Here is a 24,840-nt window from a genome sequence, read left to right as displayed (position 1 = left end):
TCTCACTCTTCAGAGTCTAGCTGGGCAGACTGGGGTAACAGAAACAGCTGCGCAGGCTTCCTGCAGCCCCTGAGTGTATTTCCAGTCTGGGGCCTGGACTGGCAGTAGCCCTAAAGACCTGAGAATCAGCCTATCAGCCCAAGGAGGGGGTTAATCAAGTACTTTCTGTCCACAAAGGTCCTGGCACTTCCTGGGGAGGGTCTTCTGACCACATTCCAGTGTTGCGGCCTCCCCTTCTGAAGACAGCTCTTGTTAAACTACCCCCAGATGCTCTGCCTATCTCCTTGTCCTGCCCTTGGGGCGCCCCCTGGGTACACCATGTAGTATGACATTTACTAGCCTGTACCACTGCTTAGTGGTGAAAACTGAGGTCCCTAGAAGAGGCATCGTAAGGAGAGCAGGAGTGAAGGCTTTGACTCTTGGGTCCGACCTCACAGTCTGATAATAGGGAGGTGACCTGCAGCTGTCTTTTGCTGTATAGCAGGCAGTTGGGCTAGAGAAGCGCCAGACCCTCCCAGCAGTGTTTGGGAGAAGTACAGACTTGGAGTCAAGATGTGCTTGGATCTGAAGTTCAGCTTCATTATTCATGGGCAAATATGCTTTTTGATCCTATTTCCTCATCTGTAAGATGGGGGCAAACTGTGGGCCACCCAGAAAGCCATAGGAGTAGTGTTCGTAAACCTCCCAGATGATATTCAGCAAGCTGCTGCTGTTGTCACCACATACTCTTGGGAGGTCCTGGATCCTGTGTCAAGGAAGATACCAACACCTCCCACCCCAAGGACAGTCTGAGGGAAGCTTTGTGCCCGTGCCAGCCCTCTGCGCCGGAGGAGGATGTATGGAAGGGTGGAGACCTATGGGCTGAGATGGGGGACGCCGGGGGCACCGTGTCCTATGAGCACTGCCCTGGGTAGAAGGTATGGGTGGGCAGCCCAGGCCAGCAGAAGGGCCTCTGGGTTGGGTTTGACCATTAAAACTAACGCCTTCATTTCTCTCCCATGCTTTCTCCTCCGGCCAGGAGCGGAAGGTACATGCCCTTTCTGCTATCTTCGCTTCTTAGCGCTTTTGACTGTGTGTGTGTGAATTCTTCTGTCCTCCCTTTGGGAGCTAGGTTTCCTGTGTGGGGGTGGGGCTGAGGCTGGGAGAGTGGGCTCTGCTGGGCAGGGGTGGAGCCTCCGGGCCTTACCCCGCCCTCCCTCCCTCTCTTGCAGGTTTTCATAGAGCTGAATCACATTAAAAAGTGCAATACAGTTCGAGGCGTCTTTGTCCTGGAGGAATTTGGTAATTACACTATTTTGCTCTTAGGTCTGGACTCACATGGCAGTAACTCAAACCTTGGAGCTCCAGAGAAGGGACTAGGGGCAGGGAGAAGACCACCTCTGCAGAGGAGAGGAGGAGCAGAGTGTCAGGGAGGAAGGAGCCCTCAGGAGAGAGGGAAGGAGGAGGAAAGCAAAGTGGCAGCCACAGGAGAGCGAGGGGCTTAGGCCGGTTTAGAGTCTAGACGCAGGCAGAAGCTCAGCGACGTTAACACCACTTTCCCTTACTCTGCCGGCCAGTGGTCAGAAAGTTCTAGGGCAGAGCAGACTGGCAGTTCCCAAGCTCTGCTGTGTCCGTGTCGCCTGCTGCCATCTCTAGCTGCCCAGCGCTCCACCAGCCTCCCTGGCGTTGTTCTGCCCTCTGCCTAGCCTCCGTGCTAGAGGGGGTGTGGGGAGTGGCAGGCAGACTCACTAAGGGACAGAGAAGCCTAGTGGGCCTCCAGGCAGAGGGACAGTCATAGGGAAAAGCTGGAGCCGGCCACCCTGGCAGCACTGAGGAAAGGTGTAGCGGTCCTCCCGGGGGCTTTGAGTTCCTGCTGTGTTTGTGCTTCATTCTTTTGTGCCCCTCATCGCTGCTATGAAAACCTTCGTTCTCCAGCAGGTAAAGTGACCTCGGCTCGTGCTGCCTCCCAGGCCCCTGCCTCGGGCCCTGCAGGGGTGGGCGGGCTCCCTTCAACCAGCCGGCTGCTCACATTGCCAGTTTGTCTCTTCCTTTCTCTTCCCGCCTCTTCCTTTCCGCCCCCTCGTGCTGGCTCACTCTTCCAAGTTCTCTCCCTGCTGTGCTCCCTTCTCTCTTCTGCCAGAGAGATGTGTGGGGACTCTTCCAATTTAGGAGAATGACCCAGGGCTTCTTGCTCTAAGGAGTTCAGTCCCTGCTAACCCTGGGTGCTCGAATTCTACCTCCCAGGGTCAGAAGAAGGTGTGGCCAACTCTCATCCAACTTTATCTGGCCTCCAGGGGATGCCATGTCCCTCCTCCCAGGCTCCTGGGGGCCACAGTGATGGCTGGGCCTGGGGGCCCTACTCCTTCCTCTGGCCAAGCAGAGCCCCTGCATGGTTGGGGCAGGGAGACTCCTAGTCTTGCATTCTGGGCTGTGGACATATGTGTATTTGCCTGATGCTCCCTGTCACCTCCCTTCCCGGGTGCTGTACTCGCTGTCTCCTGCTCAGTGTGTCTGCTCCAGAGCCCTCTGACGCTCTCCCTCACACAGGCAGGCCTGGGCTTCTCATGTCACTCAGGGAAGGACACTTCCAGATCTTATGGGTTTAGTGTCATGTTCCTTCTTCATCCAGCCTCAGGACCTCTGTAGAGGCTGGCAGTGAAGGGGACTATGTTTAACATGAGACTTGCGGGCTGGTGTCAGGGCTGAGTTCACAGGCACCTCAGCACGAGGCAGAGGCTAGTGACCATGTCTGCCCCACTGCAGCTCCACAGGGGCCTGGACAGCAGCCAAGGCTGGAGAAAGGCCAGCCTCTGCCACCCGGGCTCCCAAAGAAGTGGGTGGACACAGCCATCAAGTAAAAAGCCACTGCAGACTTCAGAGGACTAGCCGAGGAGTCTGGCTGGACAGAAGCCTCCCGTAGCCTCTGCTCTGTCGTAGCCTTAGCTGCTACAGCCACTGTGAGAGGCCACAGAGGGAAAGGGGACCCTGGTGCCGGGCGCTGCCGCCTGGGGGACTGGCACTGTCGCTCTTAGTTTTGAACTTTCTGTTTTGTCTCTTGCCTGTCCGGTTTTAGTTCCTGAAATTAAAGAAGTGGTGAGCCACAAGTACAAGACACCAATGGTGAGTATGCCACCCCAGCCTGATAGCCACAGTGCACAGGGCTCCCTGGGGACCTAGGACAGGAGGGGTGGGCTCTCCTGGGGACTTGGTCTAGATGCAAAGATTCAACTGAAGCAGGAACAAGTCTGCCACTCTGGGAGATGAACACACACGTACTGATCCCTCTCCCAGCAGGACACACACGAGGTCTGGCCTGGGGCTCCTGGAGCCCAGAGGCCGTGCCCAGAGCTAAGGCAGGAGCTGCCTGCCTGGCAGACCTTCCACTGTGTAGTTTGGGAGTCTCAGTGACTGATCTCCCTGTTTTCCTGTCCTCTGTAGGCCCACGAGATCTGCTACTCTGTGTTGTGTCTCTTCTCGTATGTGGCTGCAGTCCGTAGCAGTGAAGAGGACCTCAGAACTCCGCCCCGGCCTGTTTCCAGCTGACGGAACAGGTGAAGCAGCTGGCCCATCCCAGGGCTCACCCCTTGCCTCCTGCTGCTCCCAAGTGCACCAAGTGACCGTGACTGAGAAGGGGATGATGGGTGTACGTTCTGCCAGCCCTGCGCTGTGGCTTCGCTGGTCCCCAGTTATACGTCTTTTGAGTGTGTCTTTGCGTGTGTCTGTGACAGAGCTAAGCTAGTCCCTTCCACCTTCTCCCTGTCCTTATCCAGAAGACCAGCCTACTGTTCCCTCAGGGCTCAAGAGTGTGTTGGGGGGGACAATGTGAGTCCACCCTTGCGTGTCCTTGAGACATTGTGTTGTGGTTCCTCGTCCTCGGCATCGTGATCCTCCAGTGCAGGATTCCTGCTCCCCGTCCTCTGTGATCTAGCATGACAGGGCGCCTTGGGCAGTTCCACTCTGGGCAGTGAGGGAAACCTGGCCTGCCCTTCCAGACGAGGGGTGGGCAGGAAAAGGAAAGCAAGAAGCCGGGGCAGTTGGAGTGAGTGGCAGCCCCCCAGCTTCCCTGTGCATTTCCCAGTGGCAGCTCCTGCCTGTGGCCGTGAGCTCTGCTGCTGCCCACCACAGCTCCATTGCCACCGTGGGGCAGCACTGAGGGGCCACTGTGTGCCGAGCAGTGATTTTCCCATGGTCAGCCTGGCCTTGGGCATGAGAAGACAGAGTGGTTGGGGCAATAGAGTCCCAGAGACCGCTGGCTGCTCTGCCAGAGACCAGGGAGAGGCGGCCAGGACCAAGTTCATTGTACATGCCCGTATGAGGCAATGTCTCCTGGTGTCAGGTGCCAGGAGGGAAAGATGGCCTGGGGGTGGGGGGATGATTGTAAATATCTCAGCTCCTCGTTATTTATAGAAAATGTACAGCTGTGTGAATGTGAAATAAATGTCCTTAACTCCCCTGGTCCTTGGTTGCCTTGCATTCAATGACACCTCCTTTCAGCCCAGGCTTGAGGAACCTTGTGTTAAATGATGCCTCCTCTTGGCCCAGGGCTGAAGAGGCTGTCCCTGGACTCTAAGAAACCACCATGGAGTAAAAGAATGAAGGGGATAAGGTCATCCATGACCGGGCACTGGTGTATGAGCCCCCGGCTCCTGCCTCCCGCTCTCTGGGCTTGGGATCACAGAGAGGCTGTGGGAGGAAGCTCCTTTTTCCTGCAGCACCAGGGGGCCCTGTGGGGGCTGGGGCGCTGTGAACTGGCCACTAGAGGGAGCAGCCAAACTGGTCATTGATATGTGAACAAATTAATTTAACAATGACAGAAAAGCCAAGCCCATGGTCCTCTGTCCCCAGTACAGCTAGAGTCCAGAGAGAAACTGTGACATGGCCTGGGTCACTCTGGGCTCTTGGCCAGCACTGTGTGTCCTGTGGGTTAGAACGCTAAGAAACAACCTCAGGACCAGCCTTTGTGAAATTTCTATGCCGTGGGGGAAACTGGCACTCCCTCACTGCCGGGCCACCTCTGAGACCTGCTAGCTTCCCCCTCCAACAGGGAAACAGGCCTGATGGTGCTGAAGCTCCTGGCCCTTCCCCCGCCTGCTTCCCAGCGTCCCGAGTAGGATAGGCCGGTCTCCCACATGAGTCACAGGAGGAGATGGGCTCCTTGCTCACTGTGATGCCAAAGCAACCCGTCGGCTCTCCTCGAAGACCTCGTGGGCACAGAACTTCATTAGGCTGCACAGTGCCCCAGGCCCTGGGTTCTGGGAAGGAAAGCCTGGGTCCAGCCGTTACTGCCACCTTCCTCACCACAGCCTGAGCTGCCTCAGCTGGGGAGTGAATGCCTGAGGGAGGACCAAGGTCCCTCTTGTGTGTTTTATGGATTCAGGATTCCACTGTGGGCTTTGTGTCATCATCGGGGAATTAGGATACCTGCCAAGATCAAGTGCATGCACCTATGTATTTCTGTGAAAATAAGCACACGGGGCAAGAAGTCAGTCCCGTGACTGCACTGTTCTTTTATTGTACATGGAGAAGATGTGCCCTCCTGAAGGGCCTGCTCCCAATCACCACTTCCTAAGCCTACCCACTTTTTACCCCAGAGATCTGAGAGCTCCCTCAGCAGCTATCAGTTTCCTCTATGCAGAGCCCACTAGGCTTGCCCACCTAACTGCTGCCCTTCCTGTCCCTCCCTAGTCCAGCCCAGAGTACACACACACACACACAACAGCAGGAAAATGGCTCCTCCAGCGCCTCTCCAGGCTCCTGGCACGTGGGCTGGCATCCGGTTGTACCTGTGACACAGGCTCCCTTTGAGTAGACAGGTTTCCTGATGGCCACCCCTGGACCAGGAACCAAGCCTCAGCTTCTTACTTGAGCCCTGGGTGTTAGGGTGGTCTGGAATACGTACCTGGCTGCCCCTGGGAGCCAGCCTGGTCACTGAGGCACTGCAGGAGAGAAGGAGCCCATGCCACCTGAGTCTTCCCAGTTTTTCAGAAGTCAGGACCCATCAGACATGACAGAGTCAGAGCAAGCACTTAGGCCAGGATGGCCGAGCCCAGGGTCCCCACCCCTGCCCTGCTTTTTGCACCTCCAAAGCTCTGGGTAGGCTTAGGGAGTGGTGATTGGGAGCAGGCCCTTCAGGCTCCTCACCTCTCACCTCCAGACGGCACTCACACTGTGCCTCGCCCTGCAAGTTGGTGGCCCTGCAGACATAGACACCCCCGTCAAAGGGGCAGGGCTTTCTAATCTCCAGGGTCAACACTCCCTGCTTGCTGAACATGCGGAAGCGGGCATCTTCTCCCAGGTTCAGGCCATTCTTGAACCAGGAAATCTTGGGCTGTAAGTCAGGTAAGAAGAGGGAAGAAGGGAGGGAGGGAGGGAAGAAGAGAGCATCTCAGGCAAGAGGGGACCGGACAGGAACCCAGGGAGACTGGCATTGCTCTGGGGGCTTCCACTGGAGTCCCAAACTACTCCCAAGGCTGGGAATGAACCTGGAGCCAAAGTGAGTACCAAGGGGAAGGAAGCTGATAGGCAGCTGGGGGAGCCAAGGCAGAAAGAGGCAGGCTGGGGAGAGGACCCTGCCTCCCGGACCAGGGCCCACAGTTCCTACCTTGGGGCTACCCCGGACAGCACAGCAGAGGACAGTGTTGTAGCCCGCGATGACTGAGCGGTTCGTCAAGGGATGGGTGAAGCTAGGAGCCTCAGAGAAGTCCAGGGCCTTGTATTTGGGTGGCTCATATGTGATGCCTGTTGGTGATAGGACTAGTACCAAGAGAGCCACCTCAAGCTAGGCTTCCCTCCCTACACAACTCCCCCGGGGTGGGAGTGAGGGTACAGCACCTGGTCTGGGGATAAAGACAGGCTCCTTGGTGGTGGCTGCCCTGTCGCTGGGACCCACCATGTTATGGCTGAAGACCCGGAAATAGTAGCCATTGCCAATGATGAGCTCGGACACCACACAGTGGGTACGGCGGTAATGCTCCAAGACAGTGAACCATTCCTGGGGGACGGGAGGCAAGGGAGGAATCTCTGGGTCCCCCCTGCCAGGGGTCTCTTGGAAACCCCTGGTGACTCCATCCCTACTGTGAAGGGAGCCAGATCAGCAGAGGTGAAAGGGGACGAGTGGTAAGGACAGGGAAGGACAGCTGGACCTCAGGATGACCCATGGGGCCTAGGCTCACCATGGTCTTCTTGTCAGCTTTCTGTACTGTGTAACCCCAGATCTCTGTGTTGCCATCATCTTGGGGTGGCTTCCACTCCAGAGCCACATTGAAGCCCCAGGCCTCAATGACCCGAATATCCTGAGGAGGACTTGGTTTGTCTGCAGGAGACAGATCTGGTTGGATCACTGCACCTTCTGATGCTGCCTGAGCAAGAGCGGGTGGCACCAGCCCCTAGGAGTCCCTCCCTCTGCCAGCCAGGACCTGGCTGGCCACCTTCAGCAGGGATGGAAAGTGGGATGCTGTGGGTTGAGTCTCCAGGCCTGGCCTGGGCCCCACAGCCCAGCTCAGGCATGAGAGACAACTGGGCTCAGAGGAAGGTCCCGGGGCCACGCACCCACGATCTGCAGGACCAGCGTGGCCTTGTCCTCCATGTTCTCGATGCGCACTGTCACCTGGTAGGTGCCTGAGTGCATGCGGTGGGCAGCCCGAATGAACAGGATGGTGTCCGTGGGGCTGTTGCGGATGCTCACCTCCTCGCCTGCCAATGGCTGCCCCTCTTTGGTCCAGGTCACCTGAGGCCGGGGCTTGCCCTAGCGGGAAGGATTGCTTAACCCTGAACTGGCTCTCTCCAAGGGCTGGCCACTACCCCAGCCTCAAGTACATGGGTGAGGCCGCCGGGTCTGGTCAGTCTTGAGCCATCTTTCTGCTAGATGTGGCTAACACAGTGTCCTCTCCCCTCAGGGACAGGGAATGGGGCCAGCCTACCTGAAAAGGAATGAGGAGGTTCACAGGCTCCCCGACCTTCTTCTGGATGGTCTGGCGCAGGTGCCTGGGCAGCTGAAGCCGTGGCCGTTCTTTAGGTACAGAGGGGGGTGTCTGAGCAAGGGCCCTTAATGGCCCCAGCCCTCAGGGGCTCCAAGCCCATTCTCTCTTGAGGTAGGGCCCAGATGGCTGCAGCTAAGAAAAAGCTGCCTGCTGGGCGGAGCAACCCAAATCCGCTCAGCACCAAATGATTCACAAAACTCCTGCTTCCCTTGAGCTTCACCACACTGCTTCAAGAGGCAGGAAACAGAAAGGGTAAGCAACTTGTTTGAGCTGCACAGCTGATAAATCACAGGCTTTGAGACACTATGCTCTCTGCTGCCTCTTTTCCATCTAGAGAACCAATTCTTACATGATTGATCCTTTGTTGGGACAAGGAATAGAAAGTGGATCCCAGATGACCTTATCTGATCCCAAGGCCCAGTGCCCAGTCCTGGGGACATGGACAGTACATTCCTGTTGGAGATGAGGAACTCGCAGCACAGAGCTTGGAGATTGTGGCCTGTATTCTCCCTGTTCTAGAACTGATGGGCTGACATGGAAAAAACAGGACCATTAGACATGGATGGCCCCTCCTCTGACAGTCTCCCTGACTGTTCCCACAGGACATCGAGGGCCTGGAGTGTCAGTAGCAGGTCTTGTGACGAGTCGCACTCACGCAGTATCTCCTGTACTGTAACAGGTTCCTTGGTGGTGACAGGGGCTCCAGGTCCTGCCACATTGTGTGCCCGCACACGGAACAGCAGCCGGGCCCTGGTAGGCAGGTCCTTCACCAGCATGGCTGTGCGCTCTGTCAGCCCCTGCAGGGCAGCCACCCACTCAGAGCCTGGGAGGGGGCAGGGAGGTCAGGCCACAGGCTGTGTCATACCCACCCTGCTGCCCACCCTTCCGAAGGCTGTCTGGGGGCCAGCAGGGTGCCGGTGCTGGCCTGGCAGCGGGCAGCGCCCCAGGCAGCACTCACAGCCCTCCTGGCAGTATTCCACACTGTAGCCGTCCAGGCCACCCGCGCCCACGCGCTCTGGAGGCCGCCACTTGAGAGAGACTGTGGTGTCCGAGACGTCCTCCACGGCCAGGTGGGTGGGTTCACCGGGAGGGCCTGGGAAAGGGAGGACAGAGAGGGTCTGAGTGAGCTTGCTCTGTCCAGGAAACCTGGAGACCCATGACCCAGACCCTCAACCGCTCTCCAGTCTCAGCGTGGCGGACCTGCCCTTCGGCCGGCTTTCACACACTTTCAGGAATATTTCCACTGCATTAAAAGATCTCTAGGCTGGCTTACAAACAAACAGCAACTACAAAAGAAGGGCCTAAAGAGGAACAGATAGCCAAGAGGACACACGGCTGCTTACAAGGAGCCACCTCTGTCGGTGTCTGGAATGCTATAAATGCAGTATTATAATAATAGTAAAAAAAGTTGGCCAGGCATGGTGGCGCATGCCTGTAATCCCAGTGGCTTGGGAGGTGGAGGCAGGAGGATTGCACGTTCAAAGCCAGCCTCAGCAACTTAGTGAGGCCCTAAGTAACTCAATGAGACCCTGAATCTAAATCAAATACAAAGGAGGCCTTGGGGCTGAAGTAGACTGGGCGGAGCGCCGGGGGGGAAACCATGGGTGCCTCTCGTCTGGCTGCCATGCTCCGGAGGGAAACCGCTGCTTGCAGCGATGCAGCTCACAGGACAATGGACATCAGCACCCCTGATCCCAGAATTTTGCAAACAGTTTTACCATCTGGGTTGGGTCACTGAGACTGGAGGAGGAATTAGCTTGAAGCATGGGACTGCATAAATTTCTTCCTTCACCAAAGATCTATGAGTCCACTTGTCTGTGGAGCAATGAAATCTACATTGCTCCTTCAGGAGTGCAAAAGGAATGAATTCACCGGAAAGATGCGATTGTGATATAAATGAGCAGGATATCAGTGGACCTCCAGCACCTAAGAAGCTAAAAATAAATAAATAAATAAATAAATAAATAAATAAATAAATAAATAAAAAACCAGTGCACTCCTCTTTTATTGAAAGATTACACAATGAGAGAAGCAGGCACTCTAAAGCTTCTGTCATGGCCACCCTCCTCTTTCCAGGACAAGAGTTTAAAATTACACATCAAGAGATGATCAAAAGAATAAGGAAATAAACCTCAGGAGGGTATTTTAGATATGATTATATGTAAGGGTTATTATTGAGAACACACCTGAAGGAAAAGACCTCAAAGAACGAATGGCCCGTGCAATGAGTAAATACCCAACTCCTGTGCAGTCAGGCGCCATGGAGTGTGTGTGGGGGGAGAAACAGGGGAGAAGGCTAAAACCAGGTGTGAAAGCTATGACTGTTTGTTTGCTATTGCTGTATCGATGAAGAAAGTAGGACTTGAACCTACACAGCTCCCAACTGGAGAAAATGGAATGGTAAAAGCCAAACAAAAGTTTAATTATACAAAACCAAACCTGATTATTGTTTACGTAAAACTTGACCATTTTTAAAATGACTCAAAAATTGCTAAAACATCATTAATTTGTCCCTAAATACTACAGGTGATCACATTTAATCTTTTGACATTGAATGGTATTTGCTCATATCCTTGTAATTTTAAATGACAGGACAGTGGAATAAAAGTTTTTACTCAGTGTTTTTATATTTTAAAAAGCAGGGGCTGGGGATGGGGTTGAGCACCCCTGGATTCACTCCCCAGTACCAAAAAAAAAAAAAACCTGATATAAAACAGAATATCCTATATGATACAGTGAGCTGCACAAACCAGATGTCAGCCTCAAAGGAAAGCCTGGGCCCTCTCCCCACAGACACTCCTGATACCTGCCACCCCCCCCACTCTGGGCCTCCTCTCTGGGCCCAGGACGCCTTGCCTGCCTTGCCACAGACAGCTGGTTCTTGAAGAGAAGGTGTCCTCACATCCTCCAGCATCTGTCCCACCCTCCCAGCTGCCTATTACACAGATGAGGAAACTGAGGATTCAGGGAGACAGTGATTCCAGATGGCCTCCTGGGGACCATGGAGCTGTCTCTGCAAAACACGCCTCGGATTATTGGTCCAGGGCTCTTTCCACACACAGATGCCCTTCAGACTCCTCAGGTCCCCACTTCTCTTGCCCCATCCCATACATGAAAAACCTGGGTTGAAGGGAGTGGCCAACAGAAGACAATGCAGTATGCCAGGCACCCTGTCCGCACTACCACATTTCACCCTAACAGCAGCTCTGTGAAGTGCAGTGTCACTATCCTCACGGTGCAGTTGGGAAAAAGAGCCAGGGTCAGGATGGTTTGGCTCAGTTCCACCCCCACAGCTATCTGCAATAGCCAACAGTCTGAGGTGGGGGATCTGGAGCAGGCCACTGAACTCCTCCCAGCCTCAGTTTCCTCATCTGTAAAACGGGACAGATTATCCCGGACTGCACATTAGATGAGACCAAGGATGTTAAGTAAATGTCCAGCATGGCGGCCGCCTATTAGCAGAGCAGCTGTGACTACGTGGCCCCTTGACCGTGATGGCCTGGGGACTGTGCCAGCAGGGCAGGCTCACCGATAGGCATGAAGGGCTGGGAGGCAGGGCTGGGCCTGGACATGCCCACGGCGTTAACTGCGTAGACGCGCATCTCGTAGGCCACGCCCTCGATCATGCGCCTGGCCTCGTGGCTGAGCTCCCGCAGCAGGTCGAAGTTGAGCCGCATCCACCGGTAGCTCTTTTTCTTCTTGCGCTCCAGGATGTAGCCTGGCCAGGGTGAAGCAGGATCTCTGGTCAGGGGCCCAGGCATCCTGGGGCCGCTGCCCTTGGCTGACCCCTGGGCCCTGGTGCTCACCCAGGACCGGCTGTCCGCCGTCGTAGGCAGGCGGCTCCCACTGCACCGTGCAGGAGTCCTCGCCCACGTTGCTGATCTTGGGGGCCGCAGGGGCATCTGGCACATCTGGAGAGGAGGGAGGACCCACATCAGCCCTGCCCCACGCAGGCTTGCTGGTCCCTAACCATCCCAACCAACAACTCCAGGCTGCTTCCACTCCCCTAAAGCCAAAGAGCTCTTTCTAGAATGCATTTCTGATGATGTCTTAGGCCTGCACTCAGCCCCTTCTGGCTCCCTGCTGCCCAGAGTCACCTCCATCCCAACTCCTATTCTCTACCTCCCCGGGGCCTCCACCTAGGAGGAATCCTGTCATCCATCCTCCATACCCCAAAGCCTTCCTCGCCTTCTGCCCCTGCACTCTCCTCTGCCTGGCCTTCCTTCCCCCACCACCCCATCTTTCCGCCTTCTGCCACCCCCTGCCTCCAGGCACAAGGGATTGCTGCATCTCAGCACCCCCACAGCACTTCAGACTCGGCTCACAAGCAGTAATGTCGCAGGAAATGGCATTTCTGCTCCATCTCCCCCCAGCACAAGGCTCCTTGCAGGCAGCAAAACCTGCTCCATCTATGACATGGCCCAGCCCAACACATAGTCCTGTGACATTCATTGAGGGACTGAATAAGTGAATGGGCCCTCCCTAGGGTTGCTCTTGTGTCTTCTCTGGCCTGGACCTTGCTGGCCTCACCGATGACCTTGACTGTGAGGTTGACCTGGTCCTCGCCCACAGGGTTCTTCACTGTGACAGTGTAGACACCCTCATCCTCTTTCTCTGCCCCTTCAACTGTGAAGATGCTGCGGTCCTTGGTGGTCTCCACATGGACCCGGCCCTCGGTCTCACATAGCAGCTGAAGGGGAGGAGAAGGGGAGAGAGGCCCAAGTCAGAGGCCCCCTGAGGCCCCTCCAGCCTCTGCAATAGCCAACAACCCTGAGGTGGGGAGGAACTCAGCACCAGATCCGTGGGAAGTCCAAGCCTGAAGGAAACTGCTCCCAGGAAAGCATCCAGTTCTCGACCTTCACGTGGCACCTACACTGGGGAGCACACTGGGCCAAGGGGCTCTAGCTCTAGCTTTGGCTTTGTCTTAGGACCTTGGACAAACACCTCTGTGCCTCAGTTTCCCTGTTCACTGGGAATAATACCATCCCGCAGAGCTACGGTAAGGATCCGTCAAGATGCCAGGTGCAGAGGAGCGGTGGCACCGCCTGTAATCCCAGCGGCCAGGAGACCAAGCCAGCCTCAGCAAGAGCAAGACGCTAAGGAGCTCAGCGAGACCCTGTCTCTAAACAAAATACAAATAGGGCTGGGGGTGAAGCAGACCTGGTGCCCAGGCAGCTGCAGTGACTGGGGAACGCCAGGGAAACCCACTCCCTCGCTGGGAGGAAGCCCCAAGTCAAGGGAGCCGGCAGCCCCATCACAAGAGCTTCCTGTCAAGGTCAAGGGTATCAACGCCTTTGTGAGGGCCTGGTCAGTTACCTACTCCCTAGTGTGAGTGTACCTTGAGGTGTGAGGGTCCATCCATGGAGACCCTGCCTGGGCAGGTACAGGTACATATCTGGCCAGGTGTGGAGGTCCATGGAACCTTTACCCGAGTGGACACCACGTGGGTAGAAATGACGGAGAACAATGAGCCGTGTCCTTACATCAGCCTCACTCACCTTCTTGTCAAACACCCACTCGTCACTGGCACCTGCGTCCTCTGGAGCATCCGGGGCTGGCTGGGCTGGGGCCTTCTTCCCCTGGGGACAGAGCAAGACGGGAGTAGGGAACAGAGGGGCTCCTCATCCCCAGCCCCTCCTGCCCGCTACCTGACACCTGCCTAGTCCTTCCTCACGTCCAGCAGAACCCCAGGCTCCCAGTGGGTGGCTGGCCCCATGTGGGGTGAGGTGGGTGGTCTCACACACCATTACAGAGGGGAAAGTAAGGGGGAGCCACAGTACCTGGGTGATGGTCTTCTGCCAAATCACAGTGGGAGCAGGGTCCCCAGAGATTGGGACATCCAGGCGCAGCTTGTTCCCAGCCACAACCACAATGGTATCTGGTGTGCGGCCCGGGCAGTCCAGGTGGATCTTGGGAGGTTCTAGGGTGCAATGGCACAGGTCACAGGAAGGGGAGGGACAAGGGAGGAGACAGGTCACTGGGAGGGGGCACCGGGGCCTATGTTATTGGGGGAACACACACACACACACACACACACACAAAAAAAAAAAAAAAACAGCTTCCATGGCCAAAAAAATTAGGAAGCCTTGAGTGAAATCAAGTCCAGTGTGTTTCCTTATTGCAGAACTTCTCAGAGCCTTTAACATATCACTGACCTCCTGAATTGACAGAGAGGTGGATCAATTAAGTGTTTCCCAAATCTACTTCACCGTGGAACCCTTTTTCAATGACTTAACATTAACTGAACCCAGTTTGGAAAGCAGAGAGCTGGATAGAGCAGGCCTCCTCCTGGACTCTTCTGAAGTTAGAACACTAAAATATCTGATTAAGGTTTAACCTAGGGCTGGGGCTGGGGCTCAGTGGTAGAGCACTTGTCTAGCACGTGTGAAGCCCTGGATTCAATCCTCAGCACCACATAAAATATAAAAAAAACAAGTCAGGTGTGGTGGTGCACGACTGTAATCCCAGAGGTTTGGGAGGCTGAGGCAGGAGGATCACCCAGTTCAAAGCCAGCTTCAGCAAAAGCAAGATGCTAAGCAACTCAGTGAGATTCTGTCTCTAAATAAAATATAAAATAGAGCAGGGGATGTGGCTCAGTGGTTGAGTGCACCTGGCTTCAATCCCTGGTACCCCAAAATAAATAAATAAACAAACAAGCAAAATAAAGGCATTGTGTCCATTTAAAAGTAAAAAAAAAAAAAATTTAATTGTATAGAGATGTAATAACAAAACCTCACATCTGCAATGCCTTTTGACATTTCACACAGTCTCTTATCCCCATAACCATGCTATGGAAGATGCGCCAGCAACACCCCCATTTCAGAGTTGAGGAAACTGAGGCCAGAGAGATCATAACTGACCACGGTGACAAGTGGCAGAGCTAGAGCTGGTCATCAGGCCCCCCACCCAGGACCCTTGCTCTTCCCCATGTCTGGAGTGGAGGGGAGACGTGGCTGGGTGTGGGGAAGTGGGCAGAGCACAGGGGCCCCGGGACTCACCCTGTCTGGGCACAAAGTCAATCTTGACCTCTGCAAGAGAAAGAAGAGTAAATGGCACCAGGGCCAGGGCAGGGACCAGCCCCGAGGGCTCCTGGTCCTGCTGCCCCCACTGCACCCTGGAGCTGCTCACCCATGAAGTGGAGTTTGGCTGACAGGTTGCAGGCGAAGCCCTCGGGCACAAAGCTGTAGTCGGCCTCGTCCTCAGGTGTCACATCGTCAATGGTCAGCTTGTGAACCCTGCAGGGCAGCGGTGGCTCAGGGGACCCCACTGGGCCACGGACCCCTGGCCCCACAGATACCCTGCTCCTCTGTGTTCTGGCTCTTTAAAAATGCTCCATTTCTCCATTTTCACATTTCCCAGCTCCCTCGACTGTTTTCACAGGTGGGCGGCATGACAGTGGTTTCTATACAGTGTCCCCTTGGCCGGGCCCTAGAGGCCAAGCAGGGCTGGTCGGTAATCTCTGTGACCTCAGGCCCAGCACGGCAGCCCAGATGCGCAGCCAGGAGCAGAGGCTGGAGAGCAGAGGCCTCTGGCCAGAGCCGCCTCCGCAGCAGCCTGTCCCCAGGCTCCAGTCACAAGTGGGGGGCAGGGCATGGGCTCTGGCCTGCGGATCTGGTACTGCGCGGTCCTGCTGCGTCTCTGATGGACTCTCCCCGTCTCTCCCTATTTTTCTGTCTCCGTATAACTCTCCTCCCGTCTCTCTTCCTCTCTCGCCATCTCTTCTGTCTCTGCCTGTCTCTCTCCCCATCTCTGTGTGTCTCCGTCCGCCTGCCCCCTGCCACCCCGTGCACTCACCGCCCAATGTGGGACACCTTTATGCGACTGTCGGGCACCAGCTCCTTCCCGTTCTTCAGCCACACGCCGCGCACGTTCTCATCGGAGACCTCACACTTGAACACAGCCTGGTCCTTGGCGCCCACCGCCAGGTCCGCGATGCTCTGGTACACCTCCAGCTTTTTCTCTGGGGGGCAGGTGGGGACAGTGAGCCCGGGAGAGGGTCGGGTGTGGGGGTCAATCCCTGTCTGGCAGGTGCGAGTACGTGAACACGCGTATGCATGTGTGATGGGGTGTACCTGGTGGTGCCGTGTACACAAGGAACCTGGGGTTCAGCTGCCCAGCCCAGCTGGCCCTCCCAACACCCTCTGAAGTGGCTCCTCAGTAATCCAGTTTTACAGGTGGAAAGACAAGGCACAGGTAGCCAAGTGACAGCTCGAGGTCACACAGGCCTCGGCCCCAGGTTTGCCTGATGGCTCCATGAGGCTGGGTGGGGTTGAGCTGAGGGCCCGCTCCCCCTCCCGGGGCCTCACCCTGCACGATGAGCTCCGCCAGCGCCTGGCCCCCGCTGGTGCGCAGGGCGTAGTGCCCCGCGTCCTCCATCGTCGCCTCGTTGATGATCAGGTGGTGTCTCTGGCCGTCCTTCTTGAACCGGTATTTGAAGGTCTCCTCCCGGGTCAGCTCCACCCCATCTTTTAGCCTGGCCGGATGGGTGGGCAGCAAGGGCTGTGGCCTCCTCTGGGAAGAGGACCCGACCCGCGCCCTGACCACATCCCCAGGCCCCTGGCACCCACCATTTGACCTGGGCCCCCTCCTCGGACACTTCGCACTCAAACTCCACGCGCTGCCCCACCATCACCAGCTGGTCCTCCAGGGCCCGCGTGATCAGCACAGGGGGCTCTGTCCAGGCAAGGACAGCATGAGGGCCAGCCCCCCACAGCCGTGGCTCCCTTCCCTGGGCCTCTGGGTCCCCAGCCCACCTTTGACGAAGAGCTCGGTGCTGCACTTCTCACCGCCCACCACGCACTGGTAGGCCGCGTCGTCGGCCAGCGAGCACTGGCTGATGGTCAGGGTGCGCTTGGTGCCCACAGACTCGAAGATGTACCTGCGCCGGGGCCACAGGGGAGTGCCGGGGGGCCACAGACGCCCTTCCAGCCTGGGTGCCCCATCCCATGCCCCCCGCCCAAGCCGTCCAGGAGGGACTTACTTGCTATGAGACAGAAGGGGCCATTGGAGCGTCCCCACGGGAGGAAGTGAGACCCAGAGAGAGACCAAGAGGAGACAAGGGCAGAGTCAGAAAGATGGGAGTAGATCCAGGGAGGGAGCCATGGGGGACGACACAGAGACACAGGGGTGGGTGGGCAGGAGGATCGCGCCCACCCTGCTGACCTGCCGCTCATCTGGATCTCCTGTCCGTTCTTAAGCCACTTGACCTCGGCGTCAGGGTCGGCCAGCTCCACTGTCAGCCGGATCTTGTGGCCCTTGCTCACCTGGTAGGCCGGCTGCAGCTTCTTCTGAAAGGCTGAGCACCACCCCTCAGCCCCAGCCAGCCTGCTGCCCGCACCCTGCTCCCCCAGGCACAGCATGGTGGCTGCGGCAGGCACCCATGTCCGCCGCCAGCCCCACGTCTCTCCCTGCCTCTGCATCTGTGTCTCTGCTATGACAGCTTCGCCATCTCTGTTCCCTCCCTCTCTCTCTCTTGTCTTCCTTGAGGTCCTCTCCACCTGGTTGGTTTAGGGACAGGGTTAGAAGCTTCCAGAAAGACAGAAGCTTGTCAGAAAGCCAAGGATGGGAAAATGGACCTCCTCTTCTTCTTGCCCCTGTTTTAACAGCAACCCCAGTTTTGCACTCCTATCGGGTGCACCCCACCCAGCGCTCTCCAGAGGCCAATGTCCTGTGCCCTGTGCTGCACGAGGGACACAGGAGTCGGTGATGACTGGCCCAAGGCCACCAGCCCCACTGGTATGTGGCCAAGCTGGGTCTGGAGCTCAGGGCTGGCCCAGGATGAGCCTCCTCTTGCAGTCAGGATTGTAAACCCAGCACCGGGAGGGAGCCGCGCTCCACCTGCCGCGCAGAGGAGGATCCCGAGCCCTCAGACGCCCTGGCGGGGCCTGGAGCCTCTGGGGCAGGAGCAGAGCTCTGCCTGGCGTTCTGTGGTCTTGAGCTAGCTCCTTAACCAACCTCTCCGTGCCTCAGTTTCCTCACTTGTAAAATGGACATGATAATGGCCCCTACATCTGGGTGTTGGGAGAAGCAAATAAGGTAACATGTAAATCACTTGGCACCTGGCTTATTAGGTCCTTGGGGCTTTTTGTTGTCGTTGTTTTGTTTTCTACTGTTGTTACTACTCTCACTACAAGATGTGCCTGTCCCCTGGGACTTCCTCTGCCCATTTGCTGCTCCTCAGTCCCCTGCAGGCCTTGGCCAGAAGTTCAGAGGTTCATCATCAAGAGATTCCCAATACCAACGGGGGCCACCATGCAGGTCAGGGCTAGGCCGCCGTCCATGCATCCGGGTCTGAGAGGCAGTGGCTCAGGGACCCTGGGCAGGTGGCCAGGGAGGAATGAACCAGCTCCCCAGAAGCACGTGCGTGTGTGTGTGTGTGTGTGTGTGTGTGTGAGGGGAGGAGCTCACTTTCCATGGCCCTGCCTGGACACTGAAGGTCCTTACAGAGTGGACCCTGAGGACACGGGGTTGAGCAGGCAGCATGGCCACTGTTGTCCTGCTCACACCAGCCTTTGTCCATCAGATGATGGGGAAGGGCTAGCCTGGGCCCTCCTGCTTGACCTGCCTGGAAGGAAGATGGGCTAACCCATGGCCTCCTGCTTTGCCTATCTGTGAAGAGGACCAGGCGGCCGGCTCTCGGGCTAAGGCAGCCTCTTCCCTCTTCTTCCCAGGTGGGGAGGGGTAACCAGGTTTCTTCCCTTTTCAGAGAGGGTCGGAGAAAGAAGGGGCCACCTGGTTTTGACACAGTGAGGAGGGTTAACTTGTGGTCCTCTCTGAGCTAAACTCGGCTTCATTTTCTGTCTGTGAGGAGCGGAGCTAACCTGGGCACTGGGAGGCGTTAACCTGGCCCTGCTCCTCTGTCCCTCCCTGGGCTGAGCCAGGCTCCTCCTCTGTCCCTCCCTGGGCTGAGCCAGGCGCCTCCTCTGCCGCCCGGGGAGCGCTAACCTGTGCTCTTCCTCTCGTCGCGCTTCATGCCCTTGAGCCTCCGCAGCATGCCGCGCAGGTCGGTCACGCCGTGCTGGAAGGCGATGCGCTCGTACTCGGAGGGGGGTGCCTGGCGCAGGATCTCCCACACGTCCTCCTCGGCTGGCGCCTCCAGCTTTGGGTCCCTGTGTCCCGCAGGCCGTGCTGAGAGGTCGGGGCATCCCCTGGCGCCTGGGGGGTGGGGCTTCTGGGGACCCAGGACCTAGGAGCGGGGCTGCGCCTGCCCTCTGCCCCTTCCCTTCTGGGGGGTCCGGGCAGAGTCTGGGGGCCCGTGGGGCTTGGGAGCTGAGGCTGGGGAGGGGACCTGAGCTGCGGGCTTTGTGGGTACTCACCGCGGGGTCCGGAAACTGCTGCTCCAGGTGGGGCGGAAAGGGCAGGGACACATTAGAGGTCTGGGCACCTCCCCACCAAGACCCGGGCCTTGACCTCCTCCCACACTCGCACCCCAACATTTATGGGGTACCAATGATGCCCTGGAGGGAGCGGGCAGGACCTCCAGTGTGTGGCGCCTTTCCTCATTACCCCTAAGGTCCCATAGACACCTGGGTGGCATCGGGGGCATCAGGAGCAACCCGAGGCTCAGACTCACCCCAGGCAGTGGGGAGCCTCACCCTGGTCTGCGTCTCTCACCAAACCCTGGCAGAGACCGCGTGGATCCCCAAAGGGTCAGTTGCACCCCCACCAGCACCCTGCTGCCCCACAGCACCCAGACCCTGTTCCTTACTCTCTGGGCGGCGGAGACACCAGCCACAATGGAGGAGCCGGAAGAGAGGGAGGAGAGGACAGAGAGAGTGAGCACAGGTTAGTAGGGCCAGGCTGAGGGGCAATTCCTGCATCCTCAGGGACCCTCTCTCAGCCTATCTGGGTCCTGAGAGTCTACTACAGTGCACTGTGAAGGACACTGAGGATGGCTGTCACACATCTGCACAGACTTTTAACTCTTTCCTATGCAGGAACCACTCCTCTGGATAGACATGGAAACCAGCTCAGAGAGGCACAGTGAGTTTCTCAGGGCCACACAGCTAGAAAACCACAGTGCTGGGATTTGAAACTGGGCCTCAATATCTGCACCAGAGATGACTCCCTGGGCCTCACCTCTTCTTCAGCAGGGAGCTGAAGTCCAGAGTCCCAGTGTCCTCGTGGCTGTCACTATGGAGAGAGATCCCTATGAGGATTCGGTGGAGGGGACTGGAAGCAGCTGGGTGGAGTGTGTGGGAGGAAGAAAGGCTAGCCAGATGGGGCTCCCTGCCCATCCCAGGCCCCCAGGGTCTGTGTGCAGGGCAGGTAGGGCTGGGGAAGGGGTACCTGGTTCGCCGACCTCCTCCGGCCAGGCTCCTGTGGGGATCAGAGGGTATCCTCACCTGCCAGGGCAGCTCACCGGCCCCCACCTCCCTGGACTGTGTCCCCTCCCCCACCTCACCCCCAACCCTGACTCCACGAGCCTCAGCCTCCATCACTGGCCTCCCCAGGCCCTTAGGAGAGACGGCCACTCACGTGCGGCGGAAAGCCGATCGCAGGTCCAAGTCTCCGGGGCCAATGGCCTCTGGGACCACAAAGGAGACAGGAGAGGGAGCTTCAGGGGGCGGCGCTGGGGAAGCCCTTCCCTGGGGCCTCTGAGTAGCCACAGATCTGCCCATCCCGGTCCTCCTGAGGGTGGGCATCTGTCCCAGGACCCCACTTTCTCCGCCTTCCACAGGTCAAGTTACCAGGGAGTGGGACTCTTATGGTCCCCAACCCCATAAGGGGCAGCCTCACTGACCTCACCTCAGTCTGTCCTTTGCCTCCCCCACAACACTCGACGGCTCTGTGCCAAGAGCCAGGGACACCAAGAGGACTACAGCAGAGTCCACCCCGGCTGACTTCCAGACTCTGTCCCAAGCCCACCCCCAAAGCTCTGTGGAGGTCCCCCACACCGTGAGCCAGCCGCCCGGGGATGGGTCAGCACTGGGGGTGCGGTCAGCACTGGTGTCTGGCCAAGGCCAGGTACCCTCCTTAGAGCTGGGAAACAGGGGCAGATATGGGAGGCCAGGACCCACGGGGACTAGGAGCCCAGGACAGACACCAGGCCCCTCACCATGGACAGTGAGGTTGAAGTTGCAGCTGTCAAATTTGTCCTTGGTGGACACCTCGCAGCGGTAGCCACCAGCAGAGCTGGCCTGGGCATCGGTGATGTGCAACTCAAACAGGTAGACCTGTGGGGTAGGTGACACAGGAGACTGGGGCCAGGAGATATTGTCCTTCTCCCTAAGGCAGACTGGGCATGGCAATGCCTCCCAGCCTTCTCATACCCCCAGGGTCAGCTAACTCTTGTGGAGCTTTGTATAAACTAGAAAAAGGCTCCACCTCTCAAGACCGTGAGGCGGCTACAAGGCCAGAGGTAGCCACTTAATATAAGGCCATTTGGGGCAGTGCCCAGCCTGCACAGCTGGACATGTTGGCCCTTCCCTGCTAGAGTCTTCCTTGTCAGTGGTGGACTGTGCAAGACTGAAAGAAGAAGAGGCGAGGAGTCAAAGCACAGGGAGCTTAAGGTTCTGGGCCTGTGGGTGACCTTGGAGAAATGACTTTGCCTCTCCAGCCTTGGTTTCTTGGTCTAATGAGGAATGATTCTGGCCAATCCCTTGAGCTCTGATACCCATCCACCCAAGGACTGGACCAGCTCCCAAGCTGGTATCCCCAGGGTTCCCCGGATTCCCCAGCCTTCCTGAGTTCCCAGGGGACCCCTAAGTCCCCCACCACCCTCTCTCAACCTCGCCATGCTCCCTGTGTGCCCTAGTCCCTGACCCCTGCACCTCCCAGTCTCATGCTGTTCCCTGTACCCCTTGTGCCTCCCGGGGGCTCTCCAGGTCCCCTGCCCAGTGTCCCCAGCGCCGTCCCCGAGCCTCCCGCAGGCTCGGCTCCCACCTTGCTGGCCCGGTCGTAGCTGTCATGCAGCTGCAGGTGCTGGCCCACCTTGCTGCTCAGGTCCACCCACTTGCCCTTGAACCACTTGACGGTGGGTGGCTTCAGGAGGCTGGCACCGGCCACTCGAGCTGAGAAGGTGATGCTGCCCCCTGCGAGAGAGGGTGATGCGCTGGGCTTGGGGTGCCCTGCTGCCTCCCTCCCACGCCAGCCCTGGGCAGAGGCGCCCACACTCACCCACCGTCACCTCGCCATCCTGCGGCCGCATCACGAAGAGACCAATGGGATCCTCAGGGGCCCCAGGGCCCCCAGGGGCAGGGCCATGGGGGGCTGCTGAGCTTGACCCTGTGAGCAGAGGCCTTTGAGACTTGCCCTGGGACACCCCTTCCCGCTGGCCCTGTCTATCCCTGTCCAACCCCTGTCACCTTCGGGACTCGGGGCGCTTCCTTCCGGCTCAGTAGCCAGGGCTCCTCCCGGGGCTGCTGGGGCCTCCGCAGGGGCCTGGGCAGGGGCTGGTTGGGGCTCGGCCTTCTCTGGAGGGGGCAGAGTGGGGTCAAGGCCTGGTTTCTAATCAGGGAGCCCCCCATGTCTCCTGGCATCAGCCCCATGAGCCCCCAGTCTGCAAAGCTTCTCACTTGGATGATAGTGTCCAGATCCCTCTGGGCCACGTCCTCCTGTCCCCTGGGCCTCTCCCAGAGGTGGCACAGCCTGGCCCCGGGAGCCAGCCTGCATCTTGCCTTTCATTCACCCTCAGACTGAGCTCCCAGCACGGCCCTCAGGTCCACCCTGCTCTCCTCCCCCAGCCTGGGCTGGGCTCCGCGGGTGCCCACCTCCAGGGCTTCCCTGCCAAGTGGCCATCTGTGTGTGGGCCCCGGCCAGGCGGCTCCACAGAGGGCAGGCTGGGCCTCCTTCCCACCTGGCAGTGGCAGGAAGGGACCCGGGAGGCACTGGGGTGTGGAGAGGGGAGCGGGCAGCCAAGGCCAAGAGCAGGGCAGCTCCGGTGCCCCCAGGGTGGCCCACCAAGCTCCTACCTGCTTCTATGACCTTGAGGTCAAACTTGACTTTGGAGGAGCCTGCAATGACGGCGTAGCAGCCCTGGTCAGCAGGGCCCACGTCCTGCACGGTCAGCGTGTGCCGCCTGCCCTCGGCCACCAGGCAGTACTTGTCACTGGCGGCGATGTCGCTGCCCTCTCGCTGCCAGCGCACCTTCACTCCTGCACGCTCTGTCTCCGCCTCAAACACCGCAGGGCTGCCCGCGGCCACTTCCGTTGACCGCGGCTTCTTGCTGAAGGCAGAGGCTGAAAGGCCAGTCGGAGGCTACAGGGGTGCCTGGCTCACTGTGCCCCCTGCAGCTGCTATCACTAAACCCTGCGACCCGGACTCTCCATGGACCTCCTCCTTTAACATGAGTTGGGTGCAGTCACGTTCATTTCTCAGACGGGGACACTGAGGCGCAGAGAAGTCAGGATCACACAGCCAACAGGAGAAGAGACAGGGCTGTGGTCCTAACTGCCACACAAGACTGTCCCTGGATCCCCCACCCTACTTGCCTGGGGACACCAATAGTGAACCCAGCCCCCACCAACAGGGGCCCTTGGCAGGGGGCCAGTACTCTGTCTACTTGGAATGTGGCTAAATTTGTCCTTCAAGGGCCTGAGGCTGAGAATCAGCAACTGAGATAAAGCTGGCCTGGGAGGGGGCAGGGGTTGGGGGCCTGGATCCCTGCCCTGGACGACCTTAGCAAGGACACAGCCCTCCAGGACCATGGGCTGTGATTTTTCTCTGCCCTTGTCCTGGAACTGGGGCCTCCTGACTGTTTTCTCCCAGAGAAGAGGGGTTGCATCAGACTCGGCGGGGAGGTCACACCTGGTGTGAGCACTCCAGGGGCGCAGGCTCACAGAGCACATAGTGTCACAGCGAACCAGCCCAATCCCTCTCTGCATCTATGGAGAAATCAAGACCCAGGGAGGGTAGGCAGGGTCCCACAGCAGGCAAGCCTGCAGCGGGGCTGGCTCAAGTCTTGTTTAAATTGGGCTCCTGTTGGCAGAGACCCTAACTGCAAAGTGGGGGATGAAGACAGAGAGGGACCGACCCCCTAGGGCTCTGAGAATGGAGTGATGGCCCTGGGCACTTCCTGCCTAGGCCCTCTCCCATCTTGGAGAAGCTGGGTTAATCCTCAGTCTCATTGGAGGCTTGGAAAGATAAACAGAAAAACAGACTGAAGAGGACTGGCCCCTTCCAACCTGGGATCACTGACCCCCCCTCAAAAACTATCCCCACCCTGCTCTCCACCTGGACAGACCCCCTGCCCCCACATCCAGCCCCAACCCCCTGCCGGGGACTACCTGGCTTCTTCCCTGGTTCAGGCATCTCGAGAGAGGTCACACCGCACCAAGCAGCACAGGCCACCTAAGGAGGGACTGAGCGGGGTCCTGTCCTTTCTGCTATATATGGGGGACCTCCCCCCTCCCCAGCTCTGCTTATCTGCCTCCTGCCCAGCCACCTGCTAAATATAGACAAATTCCAGGGAGCTGAGGTCCCTCTAGGGAGAAGGTAAGGCCATGTCTTCCCTGGTTGGCTTCTGTCCCTCCCCCCACCCCCAGTGCAATATGATGGCTTCTGCCTCTTCAACCCTGGGTGAACCTCAGGGGTACCCCAATCCCTGTCTGCATGTCCATCTGACCGCAGACTCTGCAGTGGGCATGTGCGGGGCCTGTAACCCCAGGCTAATGGATCCATGGCACCCTTGTGGTCCGTGGTGGTGGCCACAGGCCCTGGGCTGCCCTGAGACCTGGCAGCTATTAATTCTGCAGCACCGGGGTTCTCTCATCTGTAATGTGGGGCTGGGAAGAGCAGCGCAGGACTGTTACCACATGAGCCAGGTTTACATATGAAAACGCTAAGCCCTGTCTGGCATGTGGAACACGCTGAGCCGATATTTGCTCTTAGGATTTGGCCCGCATTATCGCAGCTCATGCAGCTCATGAGGCTCAGAGCTGGT

The 24,840-nt window shown here is 58.0% G+C and overlaps 2 protein-coding genes across 51 annotated transcripts in view; one reads left to right on the top strand and one right to left on the bottom strand.

The window, feature by feature from the left end:
* Window positions 1–4,434, top strand: part of Madd (MAP kinase activating death domain) — a 46,430-nt gene extending 41,996 nt beyond the window's left edge. For 28 of the 49 annotated variants that reach the window (XM_078046083.1, XM_078046075.1, XM_078046088.1 and 25 more), the window contains 2 exons: window positions 3,053–3,099; window positions 3,418–4,434. In XM_078046083.1, coding sequence (XP_077902209.1) covers window positions 3,053–3,076 — 24 coding nt within the window. In that variant the 3' untranslated portion in view covers window positions 3,077–3,099; window positions 3,418–4,434. Of the gene's footprint in view, window positions 1–1,018; window positions 1,028–1,211; window positions 1,282–3,052; window positions 3,100–3,417 lie in introns of all 49 variants that reach the window. The other 21 variants (XM_078046069.1, XM_078046067.1, XM_078046066.1 and 18 more) reach the window with 2 other exon arrangements.
* A 1,032-nt stretch (window positions 4,435–5,466) lies between these two features.
* On the bottom strand, window positions 5,467–24,248 carry Mybpc3 (myosin binding protein C3). Of its 2 annotated transcripts, XM_078046092.1 has the most exons (32): window positions 24,185–24,248; window positions 22,871–23,137; window positions 22,265–22,372; window positions 22,077–22,184; window positions 21,843–21,991; window positions 21,016–21,133; window positions 20,436–20,484; window positions 20,247–20,276; window positions 20,037–20,090; window positions 19,274–19,294; window positions 18,903–19,066; window positions 17,121–17,253; window positions 16,712–16,836; window positions 16,526–16,631; window positions 16,265–16,431; window positions 15,753–15,918; window positions 15,087–15,193; window positions 14,957–14,986; window positions 13,739–13,878; window positions 13,457–13,537; window positions 12,489–12,648; window positions 11,765–11,869; window positions 11,488–11,676; window positions 8,917–9,051; window positions 8,614–8,781; window positions 7,899–7,987; window positions 7,528–7,723; window positions 7,152–7,291; window positions 6,811–6,970; window positions 6,581–6,717; window positions 6,121–6,307; window positions 5,467–5,915 (listed from the first exon to the last, which is right to left on the bottom strand). In XM_078046092.1, the coding sequence occupies exons 1-32, from the start codon at window positions 24,207–24,209 to the stop codon at window positions 5,905–5,907; spliced, it is 3,825 nt and encodes a 1,274-aa protein (XP_077902218.1). In that variant the 5' UTR covers window positions 24,210–24,248; the 3' UTR covers window positions 5,467–5,904. The 2 variants fall into 2 exon arrangements, with proteins under 2 accessions (XP_077902218.1, XP_077902216.1); XM_078046090.1 differs by lacking the exons at window positions 20,037–20,090; window positions 20,247–20,276; window positions 20,436–20,484; ... (4 more) ...; window positions 22,871–23,137; window positions 24,185–24,248 and having other exon boundaries at window positions 5,467–5,762; window positions 5,879–5,915; window positions 19,274–19,624.
* Between the last annotated feature and the right edge of the window lie 592 nt (window positions 24,249–24,840).

This window comes from Ictidomys tridecemlineatus, chromosome 4 (genome assembly GCF_052094955.1).
Source record: "Ictidomys tridecemlineatus isolate mIctTri1 chromosome 4, mIctTri1.hap1, whole genome shotgun sequence".
In the NCBI taxonomy this organism is placed as follows: Eukaryota; Metazoa; Chordata; class Mammalia; order Rodentia; family Sciuridae; genus Ictidomys; species Ictidomys tridecemlineatus.
Note: the sequence above shows the minus strand (reverse complement) of the source record. Positions and strands in the feature narration are given on the sequence as shown.

Coding starts and splice junctions, on each gene's coding strand:
- Mybpc3 (XM_078046092.1), bottom strand. CDS start 24,209: ATGCCTGAACCAGGGAAGAAGCCAG. Junction 21,134..21,842: donor GCTACGACCGGGCCAGCAAG/GTGGGAGCCGAG, acceptor CCTACCCCACAG/GTCTACCTGTTTGAGTTGCA. Junction 11,677..11,764: donor CGGCGGACAGCCGGTCCTGG/GTGAGCACCAGG, acceptor CACCCTGGCCAG/GCTACATCCTGGAGCGCAAG.